The following is an 11,649-nucleotide window of genomic DNA, read 5'->3' as shown; positions in this document are numbered from 1 at the left end:
CGGTAACTTGAACTTCCCAGGCACGCATAAGCGACACTGGAACCTGGAACCACCACTGTGTGTCGCTAACAGCGCATCCGTCCACCCCTTCGAAACAGTGGACTCACCCGATTCCGGCAGCCCCTAGGGTGTCGCACCGAAGAAAAAGTACGTGGCTCGCGTGTTCCGTAAACTTTTGTCCCAAGCTGTACTGCTTGCGACACGTTCGTCCGAAATCAGCACCACGTGGTTTGTCACATCTCAAATCTCCAGGTGTCGGAAGATCATTTATTTTGAGCAATAAATACGTGCAGCGTATGGTCTTTCCTTTAAATACGATATTGGAACAACATTTCCGAGGGCAACCAAGGAAATATTGGCTGCAGAACTACCGACAGGCGATTCCAAACAACCGAGTCGCAAGCAGTACCATTTATGTCGTTGCTATATGCAGGAACGCTGCCGGTATGGTGAGCTAGCCTTCTAGCCTGAGTGAGCCTTCTGAGTGAGCCTTCTAGCTCACCATACTGCCGGTTCCGTTGTGGTGCCAGTGTGTTGTGCCCAACTGTCTGAGTACTGCTGCAACCGCATAGCCATCGCAACTGCAGTCACCACTTCGAAGCATTTCAAAGCACAACAAATAAAGCAAGACGAAGGACATCAAGGACACACCTTTAGATAATGATGTAGTGCCGTACAATGGAATTCTGGAGCAGATCCTGCTACCTCGATCTTACAGATACAGGTGTTGAACACATAAAGCACAGTACAAAGCGTGGCCCCTTCCGACAAACTAAAGAGAAAGTGAGATCAGATGAACAGCGTTCGGCCTCTACCCGAAAAACATCGTCATGACGTTGGTAGACAGACTGAAACCAAAACAAATCGGAAGGAGAGTGTAGGGCTCCACGAATGGGCACTTGTCGACTGCCCCTCATAAACCTCTACCAGAGAAACGTCATCATGACGTTGCCCAGACAGCAAAATGTCATCCCGCAAACGTCTCAGGGATATTCCTCTGTGGTGGCGCTGGTATATGGAGCGCGGCAGAGCCTCTGGAGCGCGGAAGAAGGACGAAGAGAAGCGGCGGCGGCAGTTCCTTGCAGGTGCAGCTCGAGAGAGCTACTATATTATCTCTATCCTACTATATTATCCTACTATATTATCTCTATGCGAGAGAGGGTGCGGACTGGCTTCGGTGGAAAGAGGAACTGGACGGAACTTCTGGCTCGAACCGCAGACTTGCAGCCACCGGCCCTTAGTGGACTTCAACCTCCACTGCACTTCCCCGTCTATCCCAGCTGCCGCCTCACTGTCACGTCGTATGAGGGTTCTCCATCAGTTCGGCCATTCATCCCACATGGTTCCAGTTACCCTGGGCGGTACCCGAAAGGGTCCGGCGACATCCCTGGCAGCCCATACCACCGAGGGAGTAAAATCACGTTCAAAACCCTCTGTTGTGTCTGTGTCTCGATGTTTCCCACTATGCTCCCCACACCAGGTGTAGGCCAGCTTACCGTGAGGTGAACGGGCTCATTCACCACATCCTCTATGGATATTCAATATCCCACCTGCATTCCAGAAATGTCTCTGGGTAGGCACATGCATGTCCCCCTGGTACCCCTTTGGACATTCCTAGGAATATCCCAAGAATGTATCACTTGGATATTAATGACCCTTAATGCAACTACCATTATTTGATGTGTCCACCCTACCAGACGGTGCTCCAAAACTTCACATTATTGCTGTAGTGTACTGTGCGCAAGTTCCAGACGTTTCGCACACCCGTGTGAAATTACACTGCATTTCTTCGATCGCCACGCAGACGTACACACATATGAGGACAAATGAGCCAGATTCCTGAGTCAGTGTGTAATGCCCTGGCAAACTTTATTTACTCTGGTAATCTACAAAAATTACAAACTTCCAATTACATTCGATTTGCATGTTGTAGGACTGGATGACTATCTCCAAAGCGTTTACTTCTCGGAGGCCTACATGAGAGGCATTTTTGGGGATTAACTTGCTATTGTCGCCACATAGACCACACTACAACAAGCGTCACGTGTGTACTGGAGATCTCTAATCCAAAGTGCGCTCGCGTTCATGTATAGTGCGTTCGTTATGCGTCTCCAATTCACAACGATCGCGTTCAATCGGGGAACGCAATTATCTTCTGTGTTAGTTACTGCGTTATTACCCTGGCGTAAATCTGCACTGATTTTGCCTCATAATGACGCAGTATACTTCTCCGATAGCATTTCCATAAGCAATCCAAGCGGGACATGATTGTTTAAAAACTGGTACTCTGACCAATTGTGGTCACGCCATTATGTAAACAGCCTGCATTTACTTTCTAAGGCTCTATACCAGTGCATTATGTATACGTTATAGTACGGCATACTTACTTTTACGAAAGAAGAAACTTTGAATGAACCAGTCCAGCCAGCCGCGTCTACTCCCGGGGTTTCACAGTTTCACATCACTTTCAACTAACTGAACAGCGTCTTGACAGGGCTTCGTGCTTCATCGCCAAACAGGCAACTTCGCCATTCGTCTCCCGGCTCGAAAAGTGTCACGTGACTACTGCCAGCGCGAACCCCACTTGTCCCTCAACACTTCCTCCCCCAGAGGAGTGAAAGGCCCGACCGCGGTGTTCTCGGTGCATTTTTGGATATACATATCTTTGTGGATGCTACCCGAAATGCCCTCTTCGGCAATCTTCGAACATTCTTTGGATATACCTTCGCGACCCTCACATGGAATGCCCGCTTCGGCAATCTCCGAATATTGTTTGGACATATAAATTTTGTTGTGGTTGTCTGGGTGGTAGACAGACCGAAACAGGTCGGAAGGGGAGAGCTGGTCTCCACGAATGGACACTTGTTCACTGCCTCCTATTGGAAGAGAAGTAGAACCGAAGGTCGCGTCCCTTTCAGGGATCATCGTAATCCCCTCAAGATCGTGGTTTTCGGGCGCGACCTTGTTCGCCCCATAGCTTCGAGCATAGTTCAACTCTACCAAACCAGTGGCGCTGTCGAACACTATGACGTCATTTGTTTACAAACAGGGAGAGGTCTATTGAAAGAAAAGTGGGACCGAAGGTCGTTCGCCTCTTTCAGGGACCATCGTAATCCCCTCAAGGCGCTTTCGGGCGTCGGGCGCGACCTTGTTTGCCCCCTAGCTTCGAACGTACTGCGTAGTTCAGCTCTACTAAATTGGTGGGCTGTCGAACACTATGACGTCATTTGTTTACAAACAGGGAGAGGTCTATAGTGGACCGGTGCTTCGCCGGAAGAGCTTAAAAGGAAATGGCGTGGCAGTCAAGGTGGAGCAAACGGGTATCCAAAACAAAAAGCTATGGTGCATGAGGATGTCTTTCTAGTTCACCATAGGAAGGCAATCGTGCAATAGGAGCCATAGAGGAGCTTGAAGAATTCTGTGCAAAGCAAAAAGTAATGCAGTTCCAGAAAGAGTAGCAGAAGCGCCTTCTACCCCACACCATTCTACCGCAGTGCGTAGATGATAGCCCTAACTGCATTAGGTTATCGATTGGTCTGTTTTGCTTATATTAGCTCCGAATGTGTAATAAAATATTTAGATACGAATATAATAATTAGAGTCTCCAGTGGCGCCTGGATATTTGGACCGGCTGCCACGATGACACACTCCTGACAACAGCCCGTCAGTCCTCTGATATTCTTACCATATGCCCCCACAAGAACTCGATGAGCTCCGGCGTTGTAAGGTGATCCGGTGCGCAACAAAGCTATCGACCACTTTAGATGGCAGTTTGCTCCTGGTATTTCCGGTAAGGGCGGGCTTTCCCAGCTACTCAACCAGGTGAGTGGAAGTACCGTCCAGAACAGTGCGAATATGTAGCGGTGCGTGGCACTTCGTATTCATGTAAACTGTCACAAAACGGCGAACGACCTACGGCACATTCTAGACCTATTTTCAGAACAACGTGAAGTGCACCCAATATTGCTTTGAATTGCACCTTGGACTTTAGACCCCAGCTACAAACGACCGCTAGAGGGTAGTTACGAAAATGGCGGACATAGGGCCCCACCCACTGATCTCTATACTCTATAGAGATCAGTGGCCCCACCTGTGGACCCCAGTCTTCTGCGGTGAACGAAAGCAGTGTTAAGCCTAGCGGCTTCGACAAACCAATACCATGATAACAAAAGACAAAGAAAAAACACGTCCGCATTTGAAGAGCGTTTTTGTCGGAAGTGACTGTCTCCACGGCAGATCCGAAACCGAAACCAAATCCACACGAAAAAAAACGCCGTTACCTGTTATCCAAACAGCGTTCCGTGGTTGCCCAATCGGAATACTGCTGCTGCTGTGAGTGGTCACGCCGAATCTTGTCTGCTATTCAGTCCATCCAAGTGTACGAACTTCGAAACTTCTGGACGTAAAACCTAATTTCCAACATTCTCCTTCACCGCTATAACATTTCATCAACTGCAAATGTTTGCCAAGGCGGCGGTAACAATTCCTCGCGTTGTTTATCGCTTCGCGAGGGCACCTGCGCTTTCAACCTCGAAGAGAAACATCAGTATTCTCGGCGTAACATGGCACAGAAAGTTATCCACACACGATGCGAGGTCACATTACACCGTTATTCGCGATGGTGAGTAAGCTTTGCATTGTTGGGTGTAAAATATACTAGACAAAGCAGTACATATGAGAAATAGAAAAATGGCTAGCAAGCAAGCGAGCTGGTGAATATGATGTATAATGTAAAAACCCCGAGACTAGGGAACACGAAGGGACAGACACCACAGAAGTGTCTGTCCCTTCGTGTTCCCTAGTCTCGGGGTTTTTACATTATGCAACATACGAGATGCTGTGCTCATCACGAAAGCTTTTTGTTTTTGACGTGAATTTCGTCCTCGAATTTGCGTATCGGTACACGTTTATCTGTTATCTTACTGCTCAATTTGTGAGGCTTCGCGAATTCTTTCCTCGGTCGTTTCGCGCTTGGAAGCGAATAATTTCGTGTTTTTAAGACTTATGTCGAGTGTAATTAGGAGATATGTTGAATACATGATTAATAACACGAAATGGCGCACAATGGTTTGTCAGGAAAGCACTGTGGGGCTGTAATAATGACATACCATAGATGGATTGATAATGCCCCTCACCCCCCCCCCCCCCCACACACACACAAAAAAAAAAAAAGGAAACTGAAAGAAGGAAAGAAACGAGGAAAAAAAAAAAAAACATTGGGTGGGCGATCTGGATAATGCACTATGCCTGCATATGTACTTTGCAGTCTTGAACAGAAATTTACATTTTGGGTGTGGCAACTCGGCCAGAAAATGTTTGCAAGTGGAATCACTCAACAGGTGCCCAATTGCACTTGCAAAGTGGTCTTTATTAGGTACGGAAATTGCTTTATAAGCTGTCGGTAGGTCATGCCACTTGAACACATTTTTCACCTGGGGAAGCCGATCTCGTTTTATAAATAAATAATAAACTTAATTTTTCTGATTTTGTAAAATAAATTTTTCAGGACCATTTTTATTCTCAAGCACATACTAGTTGGGCAACCCTGTGTCACTTTAGAGAAGTATAGAATATTTTGTCAATGAAACATTTTAGAAGTTTCCCATGGGCCGCAACACTGAGTATTTACTTATTTATGTTACCCCAAGGGCCCATACGGGCAACACTATGAGTAATCGAAATAGCAGACACAACGTAAATTGCAGAGATAATTGCTGTTTGTAGGCACAGGTGAATACAGCAGGATTCTGTCAGCAGGGAAAGCTGGGCCAGTTTGTTAATACACAGCTAGTAAGAAAAAACTCTGTTCTGCTCAGTTCAGCTCCTACTGACAAACTACCCTGAACAAACCATGTCCCTGTACAAGCAAACAAGCTCGTACAGTGATATAGCAGCACTCCAGGACAACCAATGCAATAAATATATGCAGTATTACAAAAACACAGTACAGTCTCCTGACAATAACCAATTAATAGTGTGCATTAATGTTTATATTACTATGCCAAGTGGATTTCATTATCTGTAATAAGCTCCGGTCCACTACACAATGAAATAGATAATCATCAATTTGTATCCTGCAGCACATTTACGTCATAACTATACCAAAACAGGCTAAGCTACTCCGATTACACCGTAAAACTAATTAATTATATCTCTGTTGGTCAGACCTAGCACTCCAACTATCGAATGTTGAACACAGAATGGTGAAAAACTTCAGTGCTCAAAGCTTGTGAATTCCGAAAAAAACATAGAAGCCGATAGGGGCCACAGAATCACCCACAAATATAGTTACCAAGAACATAGTTCACCAATGAATTTAGTATTACTGCACTGTTTTGTTCTCTAGGTAATATTACCGCAGGTTACTGCGGTTGCCGGCATATCAGCACTACCGACATCTCTTTTAAGGACATCAGCCTTGAAGATCTCGAAGCATTGATACAGGGTGGTGACATTCAACTCATAGATGTCAGGGAACCATCCGAAGTTAAAGGAACTGGCATGATTAGCAAAGCGGTCAACATTCCTTGTAAGTCTTTCCGTAAGTTTTTTTCCGTAAAGTAATTATGCACCTCTGAGATCACTTCACTTGATTCGTTTTACTTTTATTTATTACCAAAAATTAATTAGTAAAAAAACTTAATTTGAATTTCAGTGGGACAGGTTAAAGAAGCACTGCTCTTGCCCGATGAGAGCTTTCAAGACCGCTACAAAGCACCCAAGCCACAGGCTCATGACCACAATGTTGTCTTCTATGGCTTGGGGCCAATAAAAAGTGAAGCTGCACTACAGCTGGCCAAAAAGGCTGGCTACCTTTAGTAAGTTGCTGCTCAGTACAAATATACGATACATACAAAAAATACAAAAACGTATCTGCATTTATCTTTCACTAGAGGTTGGTAGTGTATTTTGACCAGAGCTGTGAGGTAATTAGCTACAACTAATTAAGTTACTGTAATTACTTATTTACTGAGTAATGAATTACTGCACCTATATGCTTTCAAACATGGGTAGCTATAATTTCATACATTTTAACCGTTGTAACCTGGACTCTACAAACAATTACTTTCTACTGTGGTGGTTACAAATTTCTGTTTGTAGTACTGTCTCCTTCTAAAGGCCGGGTCTTTTCTGCTGCGGTAAGGTTTTCCATTTTTCTCGTGGCTACTGATTTTGCACAAGTTATAGCATTCATTTAAAACACTCATCACATTCAACCATTACGTATGTCTATTTCTAACATCTGTTTTCATAAATTTGTTTCGTGGCAGTATGTAGGCACTACTTCAATGATGAGTACCATGCCTAGTGTCATGCACTGACTAATTTAACATCGATCTTAAATGTGCTTTCTTGGCTCTGTTCAGGCATTCTGTTTTCTGGAATAAGTTTCATTGTAATGGTCTGGTTAATGGGCACCACCTGAAGTGACTCAAAAGTAACTCAGTTACATCTCATCGGTTACTAACTTGGTTACAGTTTGGTTTAGGTAATTTTCCCTGTAACTAATTTACTTCCTGAGTCATGTAACCAACTTAATTACCTTTGCTGAGTAACTTATGCAGCTTCGATTATGATTACTTTATCTCTACTACGTCAATTTCTTTGTAGGAGTTTCACATTTTACGTGTAGGCGTTAAAACCCCAGTGCTTCAGAACACAAACACAAGAAAGAAAAAACATACACGGCAAGGCACTGACTGACAAACAATGATGTTTTAACGTTTCCTATGGATAAAAAAACAGCTCAATTTCTTACTCTGTAACATTTTGTGTGTTTATCAATTTTTTTCTTAAATGATGTGCTGTAAGTGATGTACTTTAGGACCAACCAGTCCTCATTGAAAGCAGAAAAAAAAGAATGAAAGAAAAAGAATCGACGTCGACTCTCTTTTTCTATTGCAGTGCCCGGCAGTACAGCGGCGGATGGGAAGAGTACAGTAAAAAGAGCAAGGCGTAAGGTCCAACCTACCAGTGGCAAAGTAGCCATACAATTTTATTTTTTTACGCTGTACACTTACAGGTAGATTGAACACAGAGTTTGGGGGGTCCAAATATTTTATTTTGTGGATTGAAATAACAATCACAAAAAAATTGTTACACACGCTGAAATTCGATTTCCCAGTTATAGCTTTTTGTTCAATGTTGAAATCCAAAGCTCATGACTCATGACATAAGCAGTGAAGTGCTTCGTTGCAATTAACTAGGGTACTTAAATTTGTGTTACAGTTAACATACTGTGATTAGCACTAACCCAATTGCAATTGGTCTGTATAGTGTTACTGAACAGTATTCACATTTCAAGTTGTTTTTTGTCTGTGGCACGTTACCACTCTCAACGTTTAGTGACACTTAAGAATCTGCATAATGTTCCTATGCATGTGCACATCAACATTGCACCATTTAAGATATGGAACCGGCACAATGCAATGCATATAAACAGTGAGGGGTAGGTCTGGAATTTTTCTAACAGCAGGTCTAGTCTAAGACAGGATGCTATTACACTGCCTGAAATCAATCGAAGCATGTGGCACGTGGCAGATTATTGATGGAATATCCGCCCCTGCCAGCGATCGGCTGTACCTAAATTGCATTGCATTGCACTGCACGCCAGATAATTAATTAATAACTATTTTTCTATGTGTCGAAGTTTGCGAGATAGAAATCCTTGAACAAACTTCCACATCCAGTTCCATGTCAGAGGAGCAATATCCACAGCGATCCATTGGCCTTCAAAATCACATGACCTCTCCCACAGCTGCCCCCCAACTAGCGGGATGGTCACGATGGAAATTGATGTTCTGAGGCTGGAACACAGAATAAGGGACAACTACACACACGCCTCAAGTGCCTAAAAACAATGAATGAAGAAGGAAGTCACTGAAATTGTTAGCCAGCTGTAGGACTCGAACCCACATCTTCTGGATTACTGGATCTGGATTAATTTCCATCGTGATCAACAGATGCCGCTTGCGTCGCCCCCGTCGTATGAATGTGTGTGTGTGTGTGTGAGAGAGAAAACATGTAAGAGTGAAAGTGGAATGTGTGTGAGAGAGTGGATGCGGTTTGTCCCTCCAGATGACGCACTCTTGAAAGTCCTTGAGGAGGCGTGTTAGCTTATGGTTAGCTCAATTGGTATAGCCCTGGACCGGTAATCCAGAAGACGTGGGTTTGAGTCCTACAGCTGGTTAACCTTTTCAGTGACTTCCTTCTTCATTGACAGCAGATGATGTCTGCTGTGATGTTGCAGCCGGAGGAGTTTCTGTATTTGCGGTGCAGATTTTCTACACGTCTATTACTTCCATTGTTGTGAAAAGTGAAATGCATGTTCACGTTGTGGCAACTACCATGAAACCGGTGACCCACTGTACCGGCACTGGTATACTGAAACTGCTCCGGCTACGATGCCACTGAAGCCTCTGTCAACGAGGCAGCGCGGGAGTGAAAATGTGCTTACTACTGCCATTGGGAACGACTGTAGCTTTCATTCCTCTGAACTTATAGCTTTACAGCCTAATCATCTTGACACGAATCATGTGCTCAAGGGTTCCCCAATCAGGGCTCAAGGGTGCCCATGAAGTACAAGATGGAAAAATTTTTTTTTCCTCAGTCCTCTTGTGTGCAGAACAATGTGTGCATCAGGGGCGGATCCAGACCTTTGGTTTCACTTTAACATGCATTGCTCACTCTCAGTCTCGGGTAAACAGTAGCTGTGTTCGTAATGAATTCCATTCCATTCTGAATAACTGCACATATCTTGCAAATTGAGTTGAAGTGCAGTTTTTTAGTTAATTAATTTTGATTAATTTACACTGCTATGTTTATGTCGTAACAGTCAGCCAACAAGCAATTTTCAAGCGATGAGAATTGGGAAGATTCCTTGGGTCTCAGAGGTGTGTGTTCTGTTTACCTGCCCACTGAGCAAAAGCTTGGATAGCGGAGCTCAGGTTATATTAAAATTTGCAAGTTTAAAATGAAATTGTTTAGACTGAAAATTACTGGAAAAAAAAAAAAGGACCACTGCTACTTCAAAACTAGCAGAAATTGTTGAACCGTTTGCCAAAGCTAAATTCTTTCATCATAAATGTGCAAAATGTTATGTCATTATTCTAGGAGCTTGGTCTGTAAACTTTAATGTGTGTGCATGCTGCTCATCTTCCATTCCAGCCATCAATGTACTACGGCATTAACAATCTGCATCTTTTTGTTTTATTCAATAGCTCACTTTAAGACTTTACATTTCTGGAGTGACTGTACAGGGCATTCAAGTTTGTTATGAGGTCTGAAAGTAACTACTACGTAGCTTTGTCACTAGTGAACAGACATGACTGAAATTGCAGTACTATAATTACTATTTTTCTATGAGCAGTTTTTATATACATACATTTGATATCTTTCTGACAGATATACATGTACAAAAAAGTAGCTTCCCAAGCTAAATATACTGTATTATTAAACTTCTGGATACGTAGTAATTAATACGACGTACACTTGTTGGAAGCTAAAGGATGTACTAGTGCATGGCACATTTGACCAAATGTGCAGCTATTGGACTTGCAAACATAGCTACGAAGGAAAATGCCAAACACTTCTCATAGAAGATAATTGTTTCTGCATCATCACTTTGCACCTGGGGAAAATGTATCAGTACAACACATGCTAGTCGTGCCACTGTTCTTGGATATGTACTTAGTGCATGAATGCAAAGAAAGCAATCAAGTGGGTCCAGGTTGAAATAAAAGCTATTTTTGTAGTTTTTATTACGCTGTCAGTGGACTGTGCTGCCGTATGACATTTTCGACATTCGTATGTAATGTCATGCAGAAATGCTCATCATTAGTGACAGAAGAGCAACAACACTTTATTTGGATGATGATGAGTGTGGTGTTCAACAGTGATATGCTACCCCATTCAAGACTACGGTGAACCCGTGGCCACCTAGTGGCGACTTGGAAAAGCTGACAGAGCAAGTCTGAGAGCACGTTCTGGCAGAGGACGCGGTACACGTTGCTCCTGTTTTTTTGGATAGAATGTCGAAAACAGATAATGTGTCGAAAACGAAAAGAGTTACGTTGCACACCTAGCTGCTTCTCAACCTGGTGGAAATGCCCCACGCTTTCCTTTCATCATTTCCTAATCAAAAACGACTGAAGTCCCGCTTGTTGATCCATCACACGAGATTCCTTGTCAACTCGTGTCACCATTAGAGTGCCCCTACGGACTAACTCTCGTGTCTTAAGTATCCTACCAAAGTTTTGTTACTGAAATCTTCTTGCCTCTCTTTACATTCCTGCAAAATATTTTGGCTCTACATGACGCGAAAGAACTGTGACGCCATGTCAGGCTCCGATGGAGTGCCCGGCTCAAATCTGGCAACATTGGAAAATCTGGAAACTTGTGGAGGCTCAGCAGATCTTAAAAAAATGACAGAAATGCACAGCGTTCGTAAACAGGGTTGAAATTTCTCGTATAGAATCCTTGAGGCACCTTCTTTTCACGAACTAAATAAAATAAACGCTTCCCCTTAGAAATGTGGCTCCTGCAATCGACGTTGATCAGTGCGCGCTGCATGTGTGCCAGCGGACCACATTTGGTACTTCTCACTAGAGTACTGGACGAGCCATATTCTTGGGCCCAGGCCCTGCTTAA

The 11,649-nt window shown here is 43.7% G+C and overlaps 1 protein-coding gene across 1 annotated transcript; it reads left to right on the top strand.

Annotated features, from left to right (window-relative positions):
• Nucleotides 1–4,306: 4,306 nt before the first annotated feature.
• Nucleotides 4,307–10,760, top strand: LOC135366643 (thiosulfate:glutathione sulfurtransferase-like). Its single transcript, XM_064599438.1, has 4 exons — nt 4,307–4,621; nt 6,347–6,529; nt 6,656–6,818; nt 7,906–10,760. The coding sequence occupies exons 1-4, from the start codon at nt 4,459–4,461 to the stop codon at nt 7,958–7,960; spliced, it is 564 nt and encodes a 187-aa protein (XP_064455508.1). The 5' UTR covers nt 4,307–4,458; the 3' UTR covers nt 7,961–10,760.
• Nucleotides 10,761–11,649: the final 889 nt, after the last annotated feature.

The sequence above is a fragment of the Ornithodoros turicata genome, chromosome 8, assembly GCF_037126465.1.
Source record: "Ornithodoros turicata isolate Travis chromosome 8, ASM3712646v1, whole genome shotgun sequence".
NCBI classification, from domain to species: domain Eukaryota; kingdom Metazoa; phylum Arthropoda; class Arachnida; order Ixodida; family Argasidae; genus Ornithodoros; species Ornithodoros turicata.
Note: the sequence above shows the minus strand (reverse complement) of the source record. Positions and strands in the feature narration are given on the sequence as shown.